The sequence below is a fragment of the Takifugu rubripes genome, chromosome 18 (genome assembly GCF_901000725.2).
Source record: "Takifugu rubripes chromosome 18, fTakRub1.2, whole genome shotgun sequence".
In the NCBI taxonomy this organism is placed as follows: domain Eukaryota; kingdom Metazoa; phylum Chordata; class Actinopteri; order Tetraodontiformes; family Tetraodontidae; genus Takifugu; species Takifugu rubripes.
Window position 1 is genome coordinate 7,440,651 of NC_042302.1, and position 25,039 is coordinate 7,465,689.

Genomic DNA, 25,039 nt, shown 5'->3' on the forward strand with positions numbered 1-25,039 from the left:
ACATGCACACAAGCACAAATATTATCCCAATCATAACGTTACCCCCTTCTCAACAAAAAAGCGGGGGAGTCTTAAAACGGAGGATTTAACTGTTCATTTAAGGATTCTGTCTGAATTGCCCCCACCATCAAATGCAATTAGCTGCTCTTTCATGTGTGCTTTATGTAATGCAATACATCATTAGCATCATTCATTCATATTCAGGCGTGGATTATGGGCTGCGAGTTCTTTATTGGACGAGAAGGATCGGGCTGCTGGAGTTTTGAAGATTAAGAGAAAAGCCCCAAAAAAGGAGATAGAGAATCAGAGTGTGTTGGATCAGTCAAAGAAGGAGTTTGATTCCTGATGGAATCACGAGATAATGACGCTATCTCGTGGTTATCTGCACGCGATGAGGATGAAAATGACTCTTCCTCTAAACAACCTAAACCCCTCCCAAGAAAATATGGTTATTTTTTCGCAAACGGCCCCGTACAGGAGGGCGTGGGAGCCGCCCCGGCTTCATCCTGGGTATTTACACCAACATCGCCCCATCTTCGGCTGTAATTCCCAGGTGTTTGCTGCTGAAATGACACCTCGTCTCCCTCATCATACTCCTGCCACATCACCAGCATCCAACAGGTTGTTGTGGCCATTATATCCATCACAAAGAAATGACGGCATTTACCTAAAGGACTCCGACACCTAACACACTTTCCAAACTCTATTGTCCTCTCACGCGGCAGCAGATCTAACTCCATATCACAATACGTCCCCCCCCCCCTCGCCTTCTCATTTTCTACTGCCCGTAAGTGGCGGCTTGGGGGCTTCATTCGTAGCCGGGCTTGTTTACGGCAGCGGGAGCAATATGCACTCACGGGTTTGGGAGATGACTTGGGTTCTGAGGGACGCATGTGCAAGTGGGCCATCATCGCCTGAAGACGCTCGCGCTCTTTGGAAAGCTGTTGGAAGAAGGAGAGAGCGTGTTAGGAGTAGATTAGGAGCGGGGGGGGGGGGGGGGGGCTGTGGGGGAGGGTGCAGACAGGTCAGACAAAACAAATAGCCCCTCATCTTTTTGTCAATACCAAAATTTAGGTCGGCCAAGCTTTGACAGTAACAAGGTAGTTAGGCCATAAATGAGGAGGTCCTGAGCGTCTCAAAGTCCTGTGGACTCTGTTAGGGGGGACGGGGCCCAGCCAGCAGCTGCCGAGAGGTGAAGGGGTCGTCTAAACAAGGTGCTGGCTGGCCCCGCCTCCCCGGTCCAGTTAGCGGCCCCTGGCCATCGCCTATCATCAATCTAATTCGCTGGAAGTGACAGGGACCAGGAGAAAGCCTCAGCACCCGCCCGGCAACCCTAACACACACACACACACACACACACACACACACACACACGCGTAGCAAAGGTCCGAACACAGAGAAACAGACAGGGCGTGGACGCTCAGACGCCGAGCTGGACCTCATTACGAGTGACGGGTTGTGCGAGCGAAAAAAGAGAGGGAGAGAGCGAGAGAGATGGTGAGAGTGAAAGGAAGGAGGAGACAGGACAGACAACACAAGTGCGCCGCTGTAATTGGTCACACTGGAAAGCACAAGAGTCCGCTGGAACAGAAAGCAACTTTATTCCCCACGTTCAGACAGACAACGGCGTAATTGTGCGGGAGGACTTTGGAGAGAGTTTTTCTTTTTTAACGTGCTTGGCGAGTGTTGTTTAAAGAGACTATATGTATGTATTTGTTGCTAACAGCAGGGGGGGGGGGGGCTGTGGCCGGTGCTGAGTAATAATGCCGCTCAATCAGTGGCCTCATTATCTAGCCAGCATGACTTCTTAATAAGGTCACGCTCCACCTACTGAAAATAGTTCCCTCCTTTTGAGCTTTCTTCAGGTGCAAAGTGCAGTTAATTAACACGGCAGACCGGGAGAGATGCACTAGCTATTAATTGGGAAGGTGGGGGGGGGGGGGGGGGAGAAAGCAGAGAAAATAAAGCACATGCTTAATTCAATTAAAACAATCATAATGGCTTTGGTTGTAAGGCACGAGGATTCTTTTGTTTGGAGGCTTTGTTGAATTCAGTAGGTCCTGCTCGTCTGGAACTACTAAGCCGACCACCGTCGAGGCCTTTCCATCACTCAAACTACTTTCAGAAAACAAAGTTGCGACAATGCGAGAGAAGGGAGTCACCGGCGGAGTAAATGGGACAATGGGGAGCGACTTTGTTGCCGCTCCTGAGGAGCCGAGGGGGCAAAAACTTACTTGGATTTCCAGTTGCTGCACGACTTGCATCTGGACTCGACACTGGGCCGTGCTCCTGTCATCCAGGGCGTGTTCACTGTTTAGGTGTCTGCAGGAAGAGGGAACAAAAAACATCAATATTAAACCTGAAATGATCTCTACAGGTTGATAATTGTAGTATCAACGAGGTGGGTGGATGGGGGGGTGTAATAATGATAATAATTCTATACTGGGACTGTTATCTATAGAATACAGTCAGGAGCCATTGTTCCACTGTGAAATGAGGTAATTAGAAGTAACATGATGGTGTGTGTTGCCATGTTTAGCATGACAATAGAGGTGCGTCAGTTGAGATGGCTAACTTCAGTGGCACCCCCCCCCCCTTCCTCGAGCGCGCCGCATTCTTTTGAGAATAAAAGATGCTAGCCCAGCAGAACGGCTTTGTCTCGTCCGTTTACTAAAAACAATACGCACAATTTAACACCGGCAACATTTGACACACAAAAGCTGCTCTTCGACTGAAGGTGCATTATCCTGCCGGCAGACGCATTAAACGTATCTGCTGTGTTCGCCTCATTAGAAGGAAAAAAGGGCTGCCAGACAGCCGTAACAGTCAATGAGGGTTTTTGTCTTGATTGGATTTTGTCTGTAAGACACAAAAGAGCCTCACCATTAGGATGGACCTTTATTCCCCGTAAAGCACACGTATGCAGATGCGCACACAAATATGGAGATGGGGGGGGGGGGGGGGGGGGGGTTCTAAAGTGTTGTGATGCTGGGTAATGAGCCTCTATCCAAATGATCATTGGTGACAAACTCACAAAGCAAGCTTTGAGGACGCATGCTTATGAAATGCCAGAGCTGCCACTTTATCTCCAGTAATTATAGGTTAGCTTGCAGACCCTTCAGTGATCATTTACAGCGCTGCCTCTGGTGCAGTAGAGGGAGTTTAAAATCTCCCTTCACAGGGAAGATCACGCAGGGTGCAGGTTCTTGTCCCCAAACCTCTGATTTCTTGTTTATCTATGGGGGGGGGGGGGCTGCCCTTTTCTGCCAATCAACGGCTGAGCGGGACCCGTGTAATTACAGCACCTTTCAATTACGCCGCGCGCAGTTTTTAAAACCATTCCATTCTCATTTCTAACAATTTCAGGGCTAATGCTAGGATTCTTTTTTTTCCCATTATAAAGCAAGAACGGGGTAGCATTAGGGCAGCAGTAGTGGGAGGATGGTGGGATGGATGAGGGATAGCGGTGCAGAGGGGAGGGACACACTGGCGGGGTTCTCCAGCCTGGTGCCTAATTGCTGTTTCAGAATGCACATGCAAAGAGGGGGCATTACATTAATCATTTAATCATGTCCCTTGCAGGATGAGGGAACTAATGTTGCAAATACCCTTTTCATTCCACTGCCCATAATGCTATCTTATGCGCTTGATGTATGGCATATGTCATGAATTACAGCTGCTTCAAAAGCGCGGCGCGGCCCGCTCGCCGTCCCCGAAGATACCTCATTACAAAAAGAGAGAGGGACAGAGGAGTGTGTGTGTGTGTGTGTTGGGGGGGGGGGGGTCCTTTATGAAGTTTTCCCTCTCGTTGACAAGCAGCTTGTATTGCTTTTATTTTGTATTTCGGTTGCAGTTGGCGTGTCCTTACGACGGCACCTCCCAGTCGGTCACCCCCTCCCGCACCAAAACAACCCCCGCTCGCAGACACACATGCTCTTCCCCTTTGCTGGCTGGTTAGCAAGGTGATTACAGGCAGATTACTACACGCGTTTATGAAATATTCAAATGGAAGCATGTCCCACTGTGCATTAATAATGCCCCACAAAGACAAAGGGGGTGCGGGGGGACAGATGGGCAGACAGAAAGAACCCCGACACTATAGGTGGAATTCTGAAACCAGCTGAAAGTGTTTGTGTTTACTGCCCAGGCCTCATTGCAGAGGAATATCGATCCCTTGGAAAGGGAATAGCCCATGTGATGGAGGCAGATCAGAGGAAGAAAAAAAAAGAAAGAAATCAGAGCAAATAACTGCTAGTCAAGAGAGCGGTAAATAGGAGATGGGGGGGGGATTGGAACAATAAGGTCTCAAAGGTTTTCCCTGACAGCTGTATATATGAATATGTATAGGCCGTCAACATCCACCGAGGGCCTGATAATAAATCTAGTCATGGCGGCATGCTAGCATCCTGCTAATGGCAGCAACTGGAAGTCAAAGTTGGGCCTGATGCACTAATATAAGGATCATAAACACTTCAGCTGGGTCAAACTAATGCTAACCAAGCATCAGCAGCCATACGTGATGACTGTATGCCCACACGTGTGCACAAACAGGCACGCGTGCACAGAGATGCAAACTTCCCCCATGGTGCATCAGTAATGGCCTCCATTTTAAAGGTCTTGTCACTGTGCGGAGGGAATCTCAGCGATCCGGGGGGGCCAAGGGTCTGCCTGATCTGACGACGAGCGTGGGCGCGCGAGCGTGTGTATGTTAAATGGCAAAAAAATAAATAAAAATCTGGTAGCTGCCTTGTGGGTTTAATTAGCAGAGGGTTACAGACGGCAGCGCTCAGGTTAGTGCCATTTTAACATGGAGGCCGCCTCCCTGCCAGTAACAAGGAGAGCAGCTCGCTGGTGGAGTTAAGGACGTGTTGTTTGTCCAAGTGTGGCCCTTTATCTTTGTATCGCAGGCTTCAGTGCACGAACACGGCTAATATTCGGCTCCCCCTTCTCACACGAACTCAAATGGATGCAAACTCAACCGGCGCTTCCTGTAATATCATCTGGTTTTGAACTTCACAGGAGCTAATTCGGGGTGCCAGCCACCTTGCGGCTACCTTTTCCAGGTGAAAACACTTGAAAGCAAAGTGAGGAGCTATTAAATGCTGATCCTGACAAGTTTCTTCATGCGACAAAACAATAGATGACTAAACGTGTCACCGCCGCTGAGCTGAGCTCCTACGGTGAGCTGCGAGATCCCCCCCACACACACCCACACCCACACACACGCCCGACTACCTGAACATCTAAACTGTCATCTAAATCCGACACCTGCTTTATGTAACCCCGTTTAGACTCTGTCTGGATGTGTGTGCATGCGAATGTTGCGTGTGAAGCCGACTGGCGTCTCAGGAAAAACATGAAAGGACTCGTGTGACACCGACAATCGCTGCTCCCGGGCACGCCACTGAGCAGCCATCTTTGCTCTGATGAACAGCCTCCTTTGTTGGCGCCTGTTCTTACGCGCTGCCTGGGTTACGGTGCAGACCCAGACGCCGACTCGCAGCCGCACGCGTGTCTGGAATCCCGTCTTCTTGCTTTCAAGTTCCAAATCCACCTTTGTTCCTCTTTTTCTTCGCATCCATGCGTCCTTTTGGATTGGCTTGACAGCTTACCGTGCGAATGTAGCCCCTCGCCCAAAAATACCCAGCTAAGCAAGACGCAAGTTTGACTCCGTGTTAGCGGAGCGCACGCCGCCCAGGGCGGCCGAGGACGTCTTCTTTAAGGAAGTGCAGTGGAGATCAGGAAGCCTCCTAATCCGACACACGCTTGCCAGGGTCACAGGCACATTTGTTTCCCGAGCTGCAGGGTAAACTCCTCCGCCTGGCCCGGAGCGCGTGGCCCAGGCCCGGACGGCGCCCTGCATGCGGCAAACTGGCTTTCCATAAGAACTGCTTTTAAAATCAGAGCGGCCGATTATGCCAGATGATGCCGACGGACGCGTCCTCTGTGGGCGCTGACATTGGGTATTCCGGGCTGTAGTCGTGGCACGCGCTCACCTCGGATACGTTCGCATCCAGTAACAGCTGCTGCGATTGTGCGCGTGTTGATGGAGTGTGAAAATCTGTGTCTCAAAGAGTGATAAACTGTTTATTAACGTCATTTCACTCCACAGACACACCTTTATTAGTTTTAATTTGCGAGCTGCTGTTGAATTAGCAGACGCCTGACCTAAATTGTACAGTAGCCCCCCCCCCACGGGTGGACTACTTTCTTCTTTTTCTTTTTTTTTTTTTAACTTTGTGCAACTTATTACAGTCACCGCCAGAGAGAAATGCATAATTTGGAGAAATGCAGCGGAACAATGCGCTGATTTCAGAGTTTATGCGAATTCACATGGACATTAACAGTCCCTGAAAAACACTCACCAGATTGTTATTTCACAGTTAATTACAAATCTAATTAGAATATTCAAATTAAAGCTTTCCTTTTCTTCTCTGGTGCGAGCAGGGAGCCAGGAAGAGAGAGAGTCAGAGAGAGAGAGAGAGAGAGAGAGAGAGAGAGAGAGAGAGGTGGGTGAGTGGCAATGTGATAACCTGTAATCGGCAGTGCTGCAAACACCTTCTTCCTTTGATGTCCCCTCACTAACATCCAGGCAACAAAGCCGGCCAATTACAAATGAGCTAATTAACTAAATTGTTGATGGAGCATGAAGAGTTCATTCGCTCTGGTGCCTGCACCATGACAACAGTGAATGGGGGGCCTTTGTCGTGGAGGTAAGTGTGCGGCCGTGCAGGCTGCCATTAGCTTTTTTTGTTTTGTTTTTTCCACAAACCTATCAGGCCCCCCCACGCCAGAGGTGATTCATTACAGGTTGGATCCTGTCACCCGCCTGTCTCCAAGGTCAAAACGTGGCTTCTGAAAGGAAGCGCTGACAAACTTTGGTGCATTTCACGCTCAGGGGGCCCCAATAGAGAGTTAGATGCAAATGTGAGAGGACAACGTCCCCCTGGGGGACATCGGTGCACGTGTCTTACTTCAAAAACTGTCCAAAGTCCTCGCAGAGCTTCTCACAGCCGGGCCACTTGCACACTCCATGACCGTACAACGGATGGGTCCCTCCACTTTCTTCATGTAGAGAACTGAAACAGAGGAAGGGCGGCATATTTAGAGGACTTCTAGTGTGTGTGTGTGTGTGTGTGTGTGTGTGGGATGGGGGGGGTCAACAGGAACACACTAACACATCTGCATTAGTAAATTAACGCAGGGCCACAATATGCATCCAATAAGAGAGGGTTTGCAACTCTATCTTTATCGCCACCCATCCCCTTCCTGTATGGGGGGGGGGGCTTTCAAGTAAACATTAAAAATTCCAGACAGCCATATAATTTTCATCAGGAGATTAATACTCTGAGTAACTTCGGCTCACGGAGGAGGAGCGAGAGCGCGGCGCCGCTGCCATTTCTCAAATGGCGGCCAAATAAGTTACGACCCTGCCTAGACAGCACATCCTATTAAAGATGACAGTTTAACCTTTAGGCTCAACGCTGGCACGTACGATCTGTGTGAGGGGACACGTGTGTGGTCGCTGAGCTCATGGGTGTGTGTGTGTGTGTGTGTGTGTGTGTGTTGTGCTGGCAGAGCTCACACTGTGTTTTACAGAGGGGCTTCCCCCACATCGATCCACGCCGTGTTAGTAAGCAGCACTCCTGACAATACTCCATGTTCGATCATTATGAGACGCCACCCCCCCCCTCGGGACACAGACGGATAACGTCTTTTTCCTCCCCTACTTTGCTTCCTCTCCTCTTGTTCCCTTCCCTCTCGGCTTCTCCCTCCGTCTTTCTTCTAAAGGTATCTTTTTCAAGCCTCCTTTTAGTGGTACTGGAGAGATAGCATCTACTTTAAACCAATTACACAGCACTTCCACCTCTTCTAAGTCTGTGCCGAGCATTTCCACACACACACACACACACACACACACACACACACACACACACACACACACACACACGCACACACACACACACATACGCACACACACACACAGCTACACTAAGTCCTTATTATAATATCGCCCAAGACAAGCCTTTGAATAATGCATGGGCCAGATACGCAGATATGTGAGCAGTCGGTGCGTTTCGTGCCGGGCGCCTTTATAAAAGACGGCGTTACAAAGACAAACATCCCGCAAACAAGGCATCGCATATTCTGTTTACATGACAAACAAGCAAGGTGATTTTCAAAAGGGGGGGGGGGTGAAAACACTAAATACTTAATGTACGAGGAGGTTAGCTTGTCTTGCGTGGCAGACAGGATTGTTGGAAGTGCAGCTTCTTCTCGCTTCTGTTTGATATCTGTGTGCAGGCTGAGCGCGCTCGCTGGCACGTGCCCCCCCCTGGGAGAGCAGGGGCTCCTTTTTTAACATTACAAAGATGCTAATAAATTACAGAACAAATAAACAAAAGATCCAACTGTCCCCTGTTGCAACAAACACTCGTTTACCTCTCTCGCTCTCGTTCCCGCTCCCTCTCTCGCTCTCTTCTGTGGTTGAGGATGGGGGACTGTCCGTTGGCGATGGAATGGTGCGAGAGGGGCGGCGATGCTTTGGCGGGATTGGAGGAGGAGGTAGTTGAAGAAGAGTTGTTGGTGGACAGGTCCAGGCCGCCGCCGTTGCCGCCGCCCGTGCTGCCGCTGCTGTTGTGCTTGATGCCATTGTCTTCCATGCCGTGCCCGTTTCCGCCGGTCACGTCTTTCCACAGCTGCTGGAGCTCGGCGGGACTCAGACCGGCTGCCAAGCACAGACGAGTGAAGGAAAGAGGTGAGACAAAACTTCATGCCTTGTGCTCAGGACACAACGATCTTCCCGCGTTGCTTCACTGACGCTCGTTTTTTTCCTTCCACCTTTGCCGGATTTTCATTAACCTTCCGTTCGATCGCTCTTTCAAGTTCACTTCTCAAAAAGACATGATGAAACACAAATGACGGCGCGTTTTCTGTCTCGCTAACTAACCCGTCCCTTTCTTTTCCTTTTTGATCGCCGCCATTTTGGAGATAAACAACAAACAGGTGTTTACTGGGCTCACAGAGAGAAAATGGAGCATCTTCTCATTCCCTCTCTCTCTCTTTCCTTCATTTCCTATATGTCTGGCTATCACTGAGGACGGCAAACAACAATAACAAACAGCACAGAGGAAGGAAGAAGTGAGGCTGGGGAACAGGGGAATACTGAGAAGGAAAGAAAAACAACAAAGACGGGCAGAGCTAAACGAGATAAACACAAAAACCAAAGCCCCGATCAGATGAGGAGAGAGAAAGGAAAGACAATATACCACAACTAAAGACGCGGTGAGGAGAACACACAATAAGATGAAGGCAGATACAGTCAGAGATAACATAGAAGGAAAGGGTCCATACCAAAGACGTCCCCCATGACATCCTCCCCCCTTACCTGGCGGTTGCAGGGTCTGTCCGGGCAGGGCGGCCTGGCCGGGTGCAGGCCCGGGCAGCGAGAGCAGGCCCTGCCGCTGCATGTTGAGCAGGTGCTGCTGCTGCTGGAGCTGCTGCATCTGCAGGAGCTGCTGCTGGAAGACGAGCTGCTGGGCGGCCAGCTGCTGCTGCTGCTGTTGCTATAGCGAGAGGACGAGGAAGAGGGGAGCAAGAAGAGGAGACAGGAGAGGAGGGGAGAGAAGATTACAGGCGAATTGACAGCTGGGGGGGGCACAACGCAACTCTGTTGGTCAAAGTGGGCATTGGAATCCTCCGTGACCTCAGCGAACCTCTCTGGGTCTCCTCTGTCTCCGCATCTCTTTGTGTGTGTTGGAGTCTGCGAGCACGCATAAACAGACACAAAGCTGTCCGGATACAGCGGCTCTGGAGCCTGCCAGACACACGGACGGCAATTGTGTACGATACTAAGCCTCTAGCATAATCCCCCATCCTACAACCCCCTCCACCGCCACTGATAGCTAATTGTCTCGCCTTCATTGACGATCTGTTACAGGCGGCTGTGGCAAGAGGGAGATGGCAAGCCTTAGAGTGAATGCGCACACACACACACACACAAAGCAAAGTAACACACATGCGCTCACAAAGGTAGTGTCATTTCTGTCCCAGGGCCAGACAGGTGATTGTGTAAGCTCTGTGCAACAGTGGGAATAACAACAAAATGAAAAAACATCAAGCTCACTCAGCCCGGGAGTGAATCTGTAGCCAGAAAAGCTGCTGCCAAACAGTGGGCTGTTATAAGTGCACACAGAATCACTAATAATACAGCTAATAATTGTCTGTAAGTGCACATTATTGGAATGGATGGAATAAATTCATGTTTCCCAGTCTGAAACATTTTATCAGTTCTTTCCCCTTTTTTGTCCTGCTCACACGATGACATGTTTACTTGTCTCTGCATGCTTGGAGACCTGGACGGGGGGGGGGGGGGGGGGGGGTAAAACTTGTGATGCGCTCACTGGAAAACAGGCGGCATAATGGAGTGATGGAGGGAGGTAGTTTGTCTCCCTCCACCCCCTCCTTGCACAGCCTCGAGAGAAATAAGGGACCAATTTCTATTCCATATTTGATGGTGGGGCCTCTGAAAAACTCGATTCGCAAATCCAAACAGAAACAAAGCCACCGGGAGGTCAGCGGCGGTTTCCTGCCGGGGTAGCATAATGGGCTGCTTGAGCAGACACTGACAAAGAGAGAAACAATAATAACAAAAAAGAGGCGTGCGTCTTGGTGTGGTACCTCTTTTCTGATCAATTTAACCGTCTGGATGTGGCCCTGCACGACCCATGAGGGGCCAAACCTTGTGCGGCGCACGCATGGCTACGCAAATGTGGCTATGGATCTTAAATTCTGCGTCAGACGGGAGGAGACGGCGCCGCGTCTGACGTCCGGCTGCCTGTCACCTTGATTTATGGCCGTCTTCAGCTGCAAATTTAGCCGCGCATGGAATCAATTCATTAACGGGCTGGATCAACAAGCCTTTTGTCTCCGGTTTCCAGGGCATCGCCAGCGTTGTTGGGGTTCCTTTATGCTGAAAGGCAGCGGGCGCCATCAGCGCCATGAGCAGAGCTTGAACAGTTCACGACTGATCGCGAGAGGACACGGCACACTTCACACCTGAGGGGTCGCAGGACTGATCTCAAAGCGTACCTCTTTGACTTGCTTGCCGGGGTGTTGCTGCTGGAGAAGCTGCAGATGAAGCTGCTCCTGCTGCTTCTTATAAAACTCCTGCAGATGTTGCTGCAGACACACAGGATTAAAAAAACCATGAATGTCCAGATGTGTAACATTGCCCCCTATATAATAATACAGGAATGATAATAATGATAATCCAGATGTTGCTGCACTTCTATCTATCTTCTATCAATCTTGACATTTATGTCTTTACTGCGTCTCACTGTCCTCTCCATTTGGACATTTAACCGTCCCAAAGCTCCTGAATGTGGTAACAATTCATCACATTGAGGACGTATTTGGCAGCCAGAGAGCGCCAGCTTCCGGAAATAACCCAAATGATCATAAGTAACTGATTCTTTCAGCACTCGTTCAATGGCAGCTATTTATGTGACACTTTCTTTATGTCCTGTAAACCTTAGGTGGCTTTCATGGTCTAGCCCTCAGACTGAGCAGGTTTGCTGCTACCATTAAAATAATCACATTAAATATTAATGGCAGCTATTGGGGGGGAAACTGTTGATTTCAGATGATTAATAGTCTATGTGAGGGATCTTACTCGTGATTACCTTTTCTCCAACACCGACCACGTAGCTCTTATAGCGCTGGTGCACGCGAAACAAATTAACTAAAAGCCCTCCTTACAGGCTGAAACCTAAAGTCTGACTCGCCTTAATGAAGAGGGATATTCAGAACAACTGACATCCTTAATTAAACAATTCCCCATCCCTTAATCAAATCTTTGAATGAGAAACGCATTTCAACTTTGACACCCGACTCTGCTGAGTGTGTCCTCCTCCTCCAGCTGATTCCCAACATTACATCATCCGTCGCCCATCGTTCAGCTCCTCGTGCTCAATCCAGAGTGCGCCCCGCTCCCCGGTGGACACTTGTCAGGGAATTGAACCAACGACACACCGGAGACGGTTAATTAGAGGTGACGTGAACGAGTTCGTCAATTTCAGACGCCTCTCTGTAAGCGTGTCAAGGACAAAAAGGCCGTGGACGCGTGTGGTACAAGCTTCAGGCAGGGGCGGGGGGGATCGTGATGCCTCAAATTAGTTGCGACTTAACGAGGTAATAACGTTGATTGTAGGCACATATATTGAGTTTGTGCGGAGGAGGTGGGTAACAGGTCAACAACACGTGCGGGCGGTTTGCGTACCTGCTGCAACATGACGGCCTGCTGCTGCTGGAGCAACGCCTGCAGCTGCTGAGGCGACAGGACCTGCTGCTGAAGGATCTGCTGCATCTGCTGCGGCGTGATCACCTGAGGACTCATCATGGCCACCGACACTGGAACCTGGGACACGCAGAGGGAGAGGGTGAAAACTGGCGCCGACGGAGCCGCGGCATGACGGGCAGAAGAAAAGACAAATAAGACTAAATTGGAAGAAAACGGATCATTAGAGATGAGTGTCAGGCCTTGTGGCGCTGATCTACTGGGAGTTCGGTAATTGGTAACGGTGAGGCAGGGAGAGCAGGACTCTCATGGCCACCGTGCTTGGCAGCCTAGAGGAGATGCTGAAGGACAGATGGGTGCTGTGCCTTTGTGTTGCTCCTCTTATTTGCTCTGCCTTCGCCCCACTGGGAAAACTAAGAGATTTAAATAGACATAGACCTTAATTAGCAGGACCCTTGAACTACCCTACTTCAGCGCTGCCGTTGTGAAACAGTGCAAACATGTGCATTTCAGGAAAATGTGCTAAACCTACGGTGATGAGGAGGAAGGAGTTTGTGGTGGATCATGCCTGGCAGGTTGGGAGGGTGGGGGGGGGTCTAGCTTATACAATATCTTGTCAAAGAGAACTTAAAAAACCCGCTTGTTGTATGTGAGGTGACGCCAATGAACAGGGGTGTCAACGACTGAACGGAGGCTAACGCCACCGTTTCCTGCGCAACCTTTTCAAATCGTTTACCCCGACGCCGAATGTCGTACTTCTGGACGGGAAAGAAAGATTCTTGACAGACAGGTGAGGCCGCGATAGGACAATTAAAATATCAACCCGCACCTTCACGGACGCTAATTGCGACGGTATCAAGCGTAGAGCTTCCTTGACAGTAGCCGGTCTATATGGTGTGTCAAGGGGCCAATAAGACATCCCTGTCCTCATTGCCAGCTAATCAAGCGGCCTTGATTACTTTCCATGCATGTCTCTCCTCTCTCGCTGCTTCTCCCTCTTCCTCTCTGTCAGGCCTTGACACGTCCTTGTTTGGCTCTCCTCTCCTCGACGCCCACCCCCCACCCCGAGTTTTCCCCCCTCTTTGATTAGCCGAGACATTTGCATGGTCACTACACATTTTTCATTTTAGAAGTCATTATGCATTAGTGGCTCCTGATCGCCCGCCTTGACTAATCCTGATGAACTGAAAATCACAGCTGAAGGTCAACTTCCAGCCGGCCCCGCCGCACATTCATATTCATATTCAAACAAATCCTGCCTCCATTGTTCATTAGGGTCTTAGAGAGAAGAGACTCCATCTAAGGTGGGAGAGGTGGAGGAGGCGGAGGATGTTGTGGTACAGCGCTTTTCTTCTCCAGGCGCCTCTGTGCACGGGTGCAAGGAGGAGATGCATTCGCAGCGAGTGAAGCGCCGAACAAAAGACGTCAAAAGTTGCAAATTACACCGTCCATGTGCAATTATGCAAATGCTCTGCTTACAACTTCAATGTTATTAACCCTTAAAGGTACATTTGTTAGGTAAGTAATTACCCCTGCAGTCACTCCTGGTTTTTTTGTGGTGGATGCCAGGACAATGAGACACGCGCAGACCGAGAAACAACACGAGTGATGCTGTCATTAAGGCTATTAATTGGAGATGCTTCGGTTCACAAAAGAGATGCAGGATTAGACGTGGAGGACTTAACATGAACGGGGCTTTACCCAGAAAACATCAAATTTCCCGCAACGCATCGATTCGCTTTAAAGAGATAAGAACCTGAAGTCTGAGGGACAGAAGCTGCTGCGTGAAGAGAATAGAGAGAGGACGTGGCCTATGTCCATTGTGAAGCGCAGCACAATGGCAATTCCAGCATTTAACGGCATGCTTTTCTGCTTGACGTATCAGAGGCTCCAAGATGAAAGAAGATAAGTAATTGCTCTCCTGGTTCTTATTCTTCACTGACAACCCATAAATTTAATTTTACACACACGTTCATTTACATTTTCGAGTATATGACATGATAATTGCAGGAATATAACACCTCCATTTTGTCGGATGCTGCACAAGGCCGTGATTGACGGGAGTGGTGAATTGGAAGGAGCAGGAGGCTGAATTGCCTCTCGCAGAAGCGATTTTGCCACGGAGGGACAAAATTAATGAGCATTTACTCCACGATGGCAGAGACGTAAACATCCACACGCTGCAGGTCGATCCTCTTTGATGGAAAACCTGTTAATGGTACTTAGCACTGTATTCCGGGTGGCTAACACCCGTCTTCCTTCGGCTACTTTGTCTAAACGCACCTCCAGCAATTACCTCCACTTCAGCGTGTGGTGCTTTATCTTCACCGCGACAAGTTTTTATGAGCAACCTCGAATTATTTAAAGTGGCAGACGAGCGCTGTATCAGAGTTCAAACTTAAACAATTAAAGCCGTCCAGTAGAGAAGAATTCCTTTTGTTCCCTTCTCTTCCATACAATTCACTTAGCAGTAATAAGCCGGGGAAGGGGGTGGTGCTGATTGGATGTCGCGTGTGGGGCTCGGGGTGGGGGTGTTATCAACGTTGGAGGTTGTTCTTGTTGCACTGGACAGGCGACTAAGCTGTTGGAGAAAGTGGTACAGATAAATGCAGTGAGGAACGGAAGGGTCCAAGACGGTAATTAGTGTGGATCCTTGGCAGGGAGAGTCGCCGCTAATTAAGCCACTAGCTTCAATTTACCCTGAGAGAGAAAGGAGGGAAAAAGTCCATCCCCAACATCGTCCCCTACTTCGTCTCAATCTCCTAAATATGCCCAGGGGACACTGGGCCTAAAAAAAGACGAAGACCCCCCCCTGGACTTCTGACCTCTTGGCTCCCTTTGCTCATTTACTATCCAATTACTGTCAAATATGGACGCGCCATTATCGATAGCTGGTGCTCTCCACTCGAGGGCCACCGAGGCTACGGGGCCACTGACACGGCCCTCTGAAGTTCAAGTGTGCGGCCCCCAGGAAGCACATCCCCGTGTTTACGCTGCCGAATACTTGCACGCGTGAGGCGCGCTCAGAGTTTCATCTTTGGGAGATCAATATTCCAGATTGTCAGAAGTGAAGCTAAGTGGATTAGTGAATGGTTTTTTTTCAATCAATTTCCGCAGCAGTTTGGCAGCAGTGCATGTGAGGGGTAATTTATCATAACATAAAGACCCATCATGTAAAAGTATCTCTGAAAAACCCTGAGGTGATTAGGATAAGCTTACCATTTCCATATTGATTTCTATCTGCGCGTAACTATTGATTGGAGGGGCTGAGCGATACAAATAACTTCACTCTCATCATTAGCCGTGACACCGTACGAGTGCTTTCATTTAATAACCGCAAATTTGGTTCAAATATCATCAAAAGTACCCCAGCTCAGAGAACACCTGTAGTAGCTGGATCACCTCCATCATTAAACGCCCGACATTCCTCAGGACCGAGGCCTCCCTGTGGATGCAGTGCTTTTTAGAAGTGCACAGAGAGGGAACTTTACTGAAAAGTGCACAAGGAAGAGTGCTGAAATAGAAAGAAAGTGAGGGAGAGGTGGCAAAGGGGGGGGGGGGGGGTGAGGCTTTTCTCTGATGTTGCAGGTAATACGGCCTCCGCTGGATCAGCCTCTTCATCAGTGACACACAGTAAATTACAAGTGCTTCAAGCAGCTCAGTGAATTATAGTTCATCACTTGGATACCCCCCCCCCCATCACCACCGGGGCCCGGGCGTATCAGATCTGCCGGTTAGGATCCAATTAACACCCTGGCCGGAATCATCTGATTGCATGTGTAAGGGCTGGTATAACTCGTTTATTGCACCCATGTATCTTCTGTCACAAGGTAAATTTGTTGCTGCAACATCAAAGGTCTGAGCTCCTTCTTCTCTCTTTTTTTGCTATCCTTCCCTCGCTCTCACTTTCTCTTGATCCTACACCTAACTCAGCTTCCTCGCCTCGGGGTTGCATTTCAACTTCTTTTGCATCACAATGATGAACCGGCTCTGTCCTCGCAATTTAGCAATCTTGTCCTGTAGGTGTTGTAAATGCAGGGAGGAAAAAAGAGGGAGGTGGGGTGGAAGTGTGTGGGGGGAGAGCTTGTTTTCTGGTTACAAAAGCAGCAACCAAGTGTGTTTGAGTTAAAATGTGCTGACGCCTTTTTCCCCCCCTCACTCTAAGAGTCAACACAAGTTTTTCTCATGAATAACATAATACCCCCCCCCCCCTTTTCCTCCCCCGTGGAGATAATTTTCTCTATTTTCAGATGCAACCAGAGGGGATGCACTGGAAAGATATATTCAGAAATGTAAATGCGAGTTAACGTCCTTTAGCCATGCGCGCTGCAGTCTGCTAACCTGTACTCTCACCTAGCGTTGCAGCCCTTTTTCCCTGCATGTGGGTGCGTTCCAGATGAAAGGAAGTAAGCAGACGAGTGAATGGCGCCGCTGAAGGGACCCTGGCTCAGTGCTGCGTGGCTCTGACCTTTAAAAGTGCAATACTTCCGCGGAGCGATCCGCAAGCTGGAGCGTTATGAGTAAGTAAGGCTAAGCTCACGTCTGCAGTGATACACAAACCCACTGTGAAACGCAAAAACGCATTAAAAAGATGGTGAAAAGGAGCGTTAATGTGGAGCAGGGGTAGAAATTCACCCCCCCACAAGCTTCTAAAGACCCGTCCTGACACATGGAGACGGTGGCTGTAACAGTCCTGGCAGACTTTTCCCCCTCTTGACCCATTGAACACACTAACGCTTAAACCTCGCACCTCTTTTTTTTTTAAATTTAAGAGTCTCAGTCTTCTGTTTAAACTTCCAAAGTCACTTCCAGCGACTTCCAAGTCGTAGCGTTCGCGCTGCAACGAGACGCAATGTGTTGGCGTGCGAGCGGGCGAAACAACTGTCAGACCGGTAGGCCGCAGTAATCCTCTCCGCCTCTCCTTGTCCGCGTTTCTTTATTTGTATTCCAAATGTCAGTGTATAAATGGCTTTCGGTGTGAGGTGTGTGTGGGGGGGGGGGGGTATTGCCAAAGAGAAGGAGGAGAGCAAGGGATGCGAGGAGCAGCAGGGAAACGGCACTGGCACGACAGGGTGTTTGTGTGCCTTGGGAGAGCCGTGTAAGCAGCACGGTGAAGGCAGGGGGATTTACAGGGAGAAATAGGTGTTTATTGAGTGCTCCCGTGGGCTTACTGTGTAATAATAGACCTGTCACATTACGCAAATGCAGAGAAGCAGCTTGTGTGTGTTTGTGAGCGTGTTTGTGGGGCTGTTTTTTTAATACACGGGCGCATGTGTGTTAGTTGCAGAGCGGGGCGCTTCTGCTTCATCAACTACTTAGGAGCAGTGATGAGCGTGCGGATAAAATTAGTCAGGCGAGAGCCTTTAGTCGCTAATACGCGTAATTAAAACTGCAAGCTGAGGCACTTAGATGCTTGTGTACTAAATAATTTACATGCCATGATCTATGGATCATTTCCCTCTCTTAAATACCAAAGACGGGAGAACGGGAGGGGGGAAACGAGAGCGGCGGAGGATTTATCAGTATCTCTACCATAAGCAGGATGTCATGGTAATACTAATCCTTTTCCCCACTTTCTGCTACGCTAATCATACAAGGGGATCAATCTGCTTCGTTCCCCCGGTGGAAAAAAATGCAGCTTGACTGCTGCAGACTCTTATCAAGCCGCGACGCTGACAACAAACTCAAACTGTACCCCGACTGGCCTTACAAGCGAGGTAAATAAGGCAACTTCATTAGCGAAGCTCCCACCAGACGTGAATACAGTCAACCTCCGATAAAAGTGGAATAAATGGAATAATGGGCGGGAAAAACCAAGGCTTTTTAATCAAGAGAGGTTCTGCAGCTGGCGGGCTGATATTTGCACAATGGAGTTGGCATCTAAAATGTCATTCAAGGAGTGAATTCAAGGGCGCGCGGTAGCATCTTCCCACAGGAGGAGGGGTGATCTTGAGCCAGAGCGCATCCTGTTTATGCCGCCCTGCGTGGAAACTTTTCAGAACAGGTGAGGGAGCTCATAAAACCTGGATCAACAGACGGATTAGTCGGGGAGCAGGAGGACATCCTTCCTGAATCATATTGATTCATGCTGCCACCATAAAGAAAGGATGCAGTAAGCAAATGTAAATATTCAATATTTACCATCTGCTGGTGTTATTAGAGGCGGGGGCCTCACGGTTATCATGCACCCACACTGTTCTCTTTCAATATTGTTCTTCCTGCCATGTATGGATCGTCCTCACTGACTATGCAGGCATCTGTAGACCGGGCTTGTTTGCTTAAACCCATTCCCTTTAGCATACAGAAACAGAAATGCCATTCCCAAGCAACAAGCTACCTATAGCATCTATTTAAGTTTCCTCAGTCAATTCTAAAACTGTTTATTTATAATTCTGATCATTTTAACACCCTTGGCGTTGTTGAATTCAATTTCCTCTTGAACTTAAAAGAGTCTGAGCCAACCTCATCTCTTTACCAGCACGTAATTAGCAAATCAGGGGTGTGACACCGGCTGTAGGTGTCGCGTGTTACGGCTGTGTAGGGAAATATCAATGGGTGAGCTTAATGTCAATTTCGCTTACATGGATGAGATGCTGGGCCTCTAATGAGGCAAACCGCTGCTCCTTGTCAGTACACAAGTGGAAGACGCAAACTCCCACGCCTCAATTTCAACCAGCGTTAAAACAGAAACGCGTATATAATGACAATAACCCACCCCTGGTGAAAGCGCGGCTTTGTTAAGACGAAAGTAAAGAGTGCGAGAAAGACAGAGGGTTGCAGAAAATGTGTTAGTGTATGTGTGTGTGTGCGTGCGTGCGCAACATTCACTGCGTGTGACCTTTTCCAATTTACCAACTCCAGAAATTGACAGCCTCACAAATCAATAAGGCAAATTAGTGTTGAGAGGTGGAAACCAAAGGCAGTTAAAATTAGCTGTTGTCGTAAGCTATAGCGCTCAGGCAAGTAATAACCAGCAGAGGAGAGTCCAGAGGTTAAATAGCACTTGAGCCGATTAGTCAAATCCAGAGGAGTTAATTATTGTCCAGTTTTATGGCTTTTACTATTGTATTTGCACCCTCTGAGGATGCTGCCTTCTGTTTCTATTGCTGTCATATGATGCCGATTCTCCGGGGGAAAGGCCGGTCCAGCTTTAGGATTCCAGTAGCAAGTGCCAGGATTGCACCGACAAATCAAACACACTCGTGGAACAGAGGAAATCTTCCTTTTGGAGGAGCATGTATTATGGATGGACTTAAAGAGATTAGACAGGGAGCTGCTTTACCTGCAGTGGACGCTGCTTGTCCTGGCTCTTTGGAGATTTCAGGCCACTGCCTGGCTGCTGCAAGAGTAATTGCCTCGCTGCTTGTAGGGCCTGAGAAGAAAAGAGCACAAGACAAAAGGGTGATGTATAAAACAGGGAGGGGGGGAGAGCAGAAAAAAGTGGAAATCAACTGGAGATTCTTCACATTTTCAGGGAGAACATCATCGGCGCTTTTACGCCCTGAACGCCTCGCTGGGATTCGGTTTTAACAAGTCACGAGTTATGATTGAGAATAAACACAGCTTGTGCAGAGTGCCCAGCAGAAGAGGATGGAGAGAGCAGTGAGGCTGGAAATAAAAAAGAAAGAAACAGGCGGTAGATCCAGTCGAATTGACCTGTCTAGTGTGTGCTCAACCCACTTCTCTCTGCAAATTACTGCTACATTTGCATATTCATAATATCAATTTGAAGCCGCGGCGGCACCATGTGAAGTGTCCCCAGCAGCTGTAATTAAAGTTGACAAAAATCAACATTAAATTACATTCTGAGAGAATTAACAAGCTATGTGTTACAGAGCGCAGATGAGGTCGCCCGTAGAAAGACGTCCACAAAAACAGCCGACGGAAACAACCAGGGACTCTGTGGAGCTGGCGGAGCAGCTGAACACTGAACACGATTGTGCGTCAACGCACAATACAACCAGATCACCGATGTTGCTTTTTTTGGTGGGTGGGGGGCAAAAAACAGGGTGGCCGGTAGGAGGAGATGCCAGAGATCAACGATAAAACAACGTGACACTTCCTTCGCAAACGAGGGTGCTCATTTCACTTTCTGTGCTTGCCAGTATCCATGACAACTGCTGCCTTGACAGGGCGTGCATATGGCGCAGCTCTGCCAGCTGGTGGGAACAATGTTTGAACTAGTACATTGTGATCCAGAGCAAACAAGAAAGGACAAGAGAGAGAGACAGAGAGAGAGACAGAGAGAGAGACAGAGCGAGAGAGAGAGGAGGAAAAGTTGCTGTGTCTTAACCCCTCAGGGGTCGCAGCCACCCCCCTGATCAATTATGAAAAGACAGAGGTGGCGTGGAGGGGTCTGTCTGTCTGTCTGTCTGGCTGCTCTGGAGGAGCCAGGCTGAACCCAAGTAAACAAACACATTATACCAGTACTGGCCTCTAAACGCATTGATCCGTCTCCTTGGTAAGAGGAGCCCAGTCGCCATTGGCTGATGTAGCAAGTGTGCACACGAGCCAAGCCAGCTTTGAAAACCCAAACACCAGCACCTGCACCAGCAGCTCATCTTAAAATAGAACCCCCCCCCCAAAAAAAGATCTAATAATGCCTGCTGTGTTCAGAAAGACAAAACAAATTCCTTGGATGCAGCCAATTGCGTTGCTAATTGCGGCGCGGGGCCTAATTAATTTTACCATGATTGGTATTTCAAAGTAATTATAAGGTTTACTGAGTGCTGCACGCAGTCTTTGAGGGTGGTGTGTGTGTGTCTGTGTGTGTGTGTGTGTGTGTGGGGGGGGGGGTGCTTGATGAGCGTGACCCGATGTAGCAGGAGGAAAATGTTTATCCGGGTGCGAATCAATAAAGACTCTCAAGTCTCTCGATAAATTCAAGACAGATTGTGGGAGAAGAGATGGCACGATGGGTAAATAAACCCCTGGGGTGTGTCGGGGTGGGTGTGCACAGGGTTTAAGAGAAAAAGAGCACTTTGCAAACACCACACACACCTCTGTCAACACTGGCCAAACTTTTCCAGCGTGCCTGAAACTGTCTGTCAACCCCTCCCTGCAGGTCGGCGTAGCCGTGTTTTTCTGTCCGCTGCGGTATGTGGAAGGCATGGCGGCTGAAACTGTGTGTTGTGTGTGTGTGTGTGTGTGTGTGTGTGGGGGGGGGGGGAATCCCCTTCCTTTCACTTACACTGCCTCTGAGTATTCAACCATTAGAGTAAAAAGCATCAATTTGTGCCACCCCCTATCCCACTTCACACAGATGGCAAGCCGAGGCCCATCTCAACGTGTGGGGGGGGGGGCGGGGGTGAGGAAAAGTGCAAAATGCCAGGGGGAGTCATCAAAAGTTTGCTGGAGAGCCGGTGGAGAGGACAAAAAATGCAGACGAGTGCAAGCGCACCATCTATTTAACCTGGGTTGCTATGCAAGAAAAAATGACATCCCTCCCGTCTATTAATGCAAACATTGTATTAAAAAAACAGCACAATGTGACACATTCTTCGGAATGGGAGCGAAAGCCAGACAGATAGAGAGGAGGGGGGGGGGGGGGGGGGGGGGCTGGGCCCTGCTATATAAATAACAAGACACTCAGAGGCATATTTGATGTTGATATCCATCTCTGAGGTTGGAAAAGGAGGAACAAAAACAAGAAGGAGGGAAAATAATACACCGGGCGACCGAGACCGCGACACGGGGATCCTTATGAAAATAAGATTCAGCCCAAATGGATCTGCTGTAATTGGTTTCAGATAGTGAGGTCAGGAGAAAGGCGATACAGGCGACTATTATGCGAAACGGACTGAGAAACAAGAATGTTTACACAGGCATTCCTCTGCTACATTAATAGGCATGCAGAGATCGCCCGGGAGAGAGGAGAGAGGGAGTGAGAAGAGACCGACAGAGGTAAAGAGGGGGGAATCGCATCCATTCATCCCTCCCCTCCTGCTCTCCTCCATTCTCTCTCCATCCCGGTGTTTAGACTTCACACAGAAAGGGGGTAATAAGGAACACCTTCCACAATGTCCCTTTGTAAGGAGCATGCAAAGATCTTAAACAAGCATGAAATACATTAGCAGGCCTCCAGCCCAACCATTGCAAATCTCCAGATTGCTCACTGCGTGCGTGGAGGGGGGGGGGGGGGGGGGGGATAAGCCATCTGCCAAGAATGTCAGTCTTTCAAATCCACCTGGAGACCGCACAATATCCAGCCATGACATTGGAATTGGATATATGTGAAGGGCTGTGACATGATGTTTGGCGAGTGCAGATCGCTTCCTGCCTCAGGTCACACCGGGGGCTGTTGTTATTAGGGGGGGAAAGGCAGATATTGGAATGATGACACGGATATGAAATGCCCTCAACAGATGTCCCTTCACGGCTACGGCGAGAGGAGGAGGAGGAGGAGGGATTGTAAACACGCGCCGTCGATCGCTGATCAATAAGAAATGGTTTGTGCCGCCGTCGCCGTCTGGCTGTGATGTGCAGAGCAGATGTTTTGCCTGTTGCTTGTTGGGGGTAAAGGCTGTTGTTCAACACCAGGCTGTCGACCAGAACAGCTCCAGTTATGCTGACAGCACTGACAACCACCCACTCACACACACACACACACACTCACACACACACACACACACACACACACACACACACACTTCCTTTTGTGCCTGTGCCTGTGTTTCCCTGGAAGCAAAGATAGATAAGCTTGCTGCAGTGCTGTGTGTGTGTGTGTGTGTGTGTGGGATGGGGGGGGCAACATTTTATCAAACTGGAAAAGAGTCGCAGGACAAGACACGAACAGTTTAAGCTGAGTAAACAAACACGGCTGATTGGAACGAGGCGGAGGAGACGGAGCTGACACCAGAATATTTACACCCTATCTTCTCAGGGGCAAGATGGATGGATGGATGGATGGATGGATGGATGGATGGATGGATGGATGGATGGATGGATGGATGGATGGATGGATGGATGGATGGATGGATGGATGGATGGATGGATGGATATGGGATTGCTGAAGAGGACTGACAAAAGTGGACAAGGATGAGGGGTCAAACACATCAGCTGCATATAAAAACGAGGACAGTGTGAGTGAGACACGCTGGGAAGGGAAGTTCTTCAGCTCGTCTGTATATAGATTTGCAGACACAAAAAGGAAGACAGCAGAGTTTTTAGGAATGAGGACCATCTATCTCCAGAAACGTACGTGGCTGAATGTAAACAGTTGGCAATCCTCTCTTAAAGGTTACAACTGGTGATGCTGCATACTCACTGTCCTTAGCAACTTAGCAACATTAGCAGGAAAATAAAAAATAAGCCGACAGAGCATCAATATAATAGGCTGCAGTTTATCTATGCCGGGGTTTTCATTGTTTACTGTAGTCAACATTATGTGTTTTTCCCCCAATATTTTGTTATAGTTGAAGCGTGTTAATAGCTTTTCATTAAAAAAGTATAACTCTTGCAGAAACAAAAGATGAATTCATTCATTAATTACTTAAGTTGCAACAGTCGACTTTCCAAAAAGGGCAAATGTCTCCACACATAGATCTGCTGTGTTTACGTGTTTAAACAAGTCAAAACCAGCCACTTCCTGGTCATTCCACAGCTCGACTCAAGGCTCCCTCCCTAATATGGGTCATCTGCTACTAATAAAGTGAGGACGGGCAGCAAACAGGTCACCGAAATTTGACAATTCCCAACTGAAACCTCCAGTTGATTTATCCAGAGGTGCGTTACGGAGAAACTAGGAAGGACTGTTCCCAAAAAAAAAAAAGTGTGTGGGGGGGAGAATTTGGAAAGAATGTGTAGACGCAATGAGCATTTTAATGTACGACTCAATAAATCAACAGCGAATAGAGGAGGGGGCAAAGGGTCTGTGGGGAATCTGCTAACGTGGGCCTCAGGATGAAGGCAGAACCAGCCGGCAGAACAATGGGCTTCTGTGTGCTGCCTCTATCTCTCTCTCTTTCTGCAGCTTCAGCTTCTTCCCATCCAGGTACACACAGAAGTGGGTTATTCATTAGACAACACGCTTTGTGCTTATTTGCAGCTGAGGTTGGAAAGAGGTCCGTGTTGACAACTCTCTCCTCTCCCTCTCATCTCATCTCACATTATTCATTTCTCTCCCCTCCAACATCTATCTTTCTCCCTCTGCTCTCCCACATCTCACCCTTTTGTTTATTGATTCTCTAGATTAAGAATTCCTTGGGTGGAGGACTGTAACACACAAGCATCAAATTATTTTGGGGGTGAGCTTATTTGCCTTTCCCTTGCATCTATTTGGCCTGTGTCTGTAGACAATTATGCCTTCCCAGGCCCAGACTCAGGTGCTAATAATGAAGGACAAATAGAATCATATGTGTAAACTTCCCCCACTGATGAAAATTTATATTAACTTTCTGCCACAGTAAACAGAGCTGCATAGCTACACCCTCCCGGGAGGATTGACAAAATGAATTTGCTCACTTCTACCCCGGCAAAGGAGGCTCGTACCACGGGAAAGTGTGGCGGGGGGGGTGGGGGGTTCACCTCTGTTATTTTCCCTTTGACAAAGACAAAAAGGGTCTGCTTTGCTCACCATAGATGAATTGAGTGTGATTAGATCTGCCGAGGAGAGCCCATGTCATAGACCTGCACCAGCAGCGGTTCAGAACTTGGTCCTGCTGTTTGTTAACCTTAACACCAGTTTTTTGGGGTGGGGGGGTGGGGGGGGGTCAATCCAAATATATTTAGACAGGAAAGGAA

The 25,039-nt window shown here is 48.8% G+C and overlaps 1 protein-coding gene across 10 annotated transcripts in view; it reads right to left on the reverse strand.

The window, feature by feature from the left end:
- Window positions 1–25,039, reverse strand: part of foxp2 (forkhead box P2) — a 79,835-nt gene that overhangs the window by 12,604 nt on the left and 42,192 nt on the right. For 9 of the 10 annotated variants that reach the window (XM_029851562.1, XM_029851559.1, XM_029851558.1 and 6 more), the window contains 8 exons: window positions 19,581–19,670; window positions 12,281–12,418; window positions 11,092–11,181; window positions 9,389–9,566; window positions 8,443–8,728; window positions 6,975–7,079; window positions 2,235–2,322; window positions 858–941 (listed from right to left, as the gene is read on the reverse strand). In XM_029851562.1, coding sequence (XP_029707422.1) covers window positions 858–941; window positions 2,235–2,322; window positions 6,975–7,079; window positions 8,443–8,728; window positions 9,389–9,566; window positions 11,092–11,181; window positions 12,281–12,418; window positions 19,581–19,670 — 1,059 coding nt within the window. 10 annotated transcript variants of the gene reach the window in all.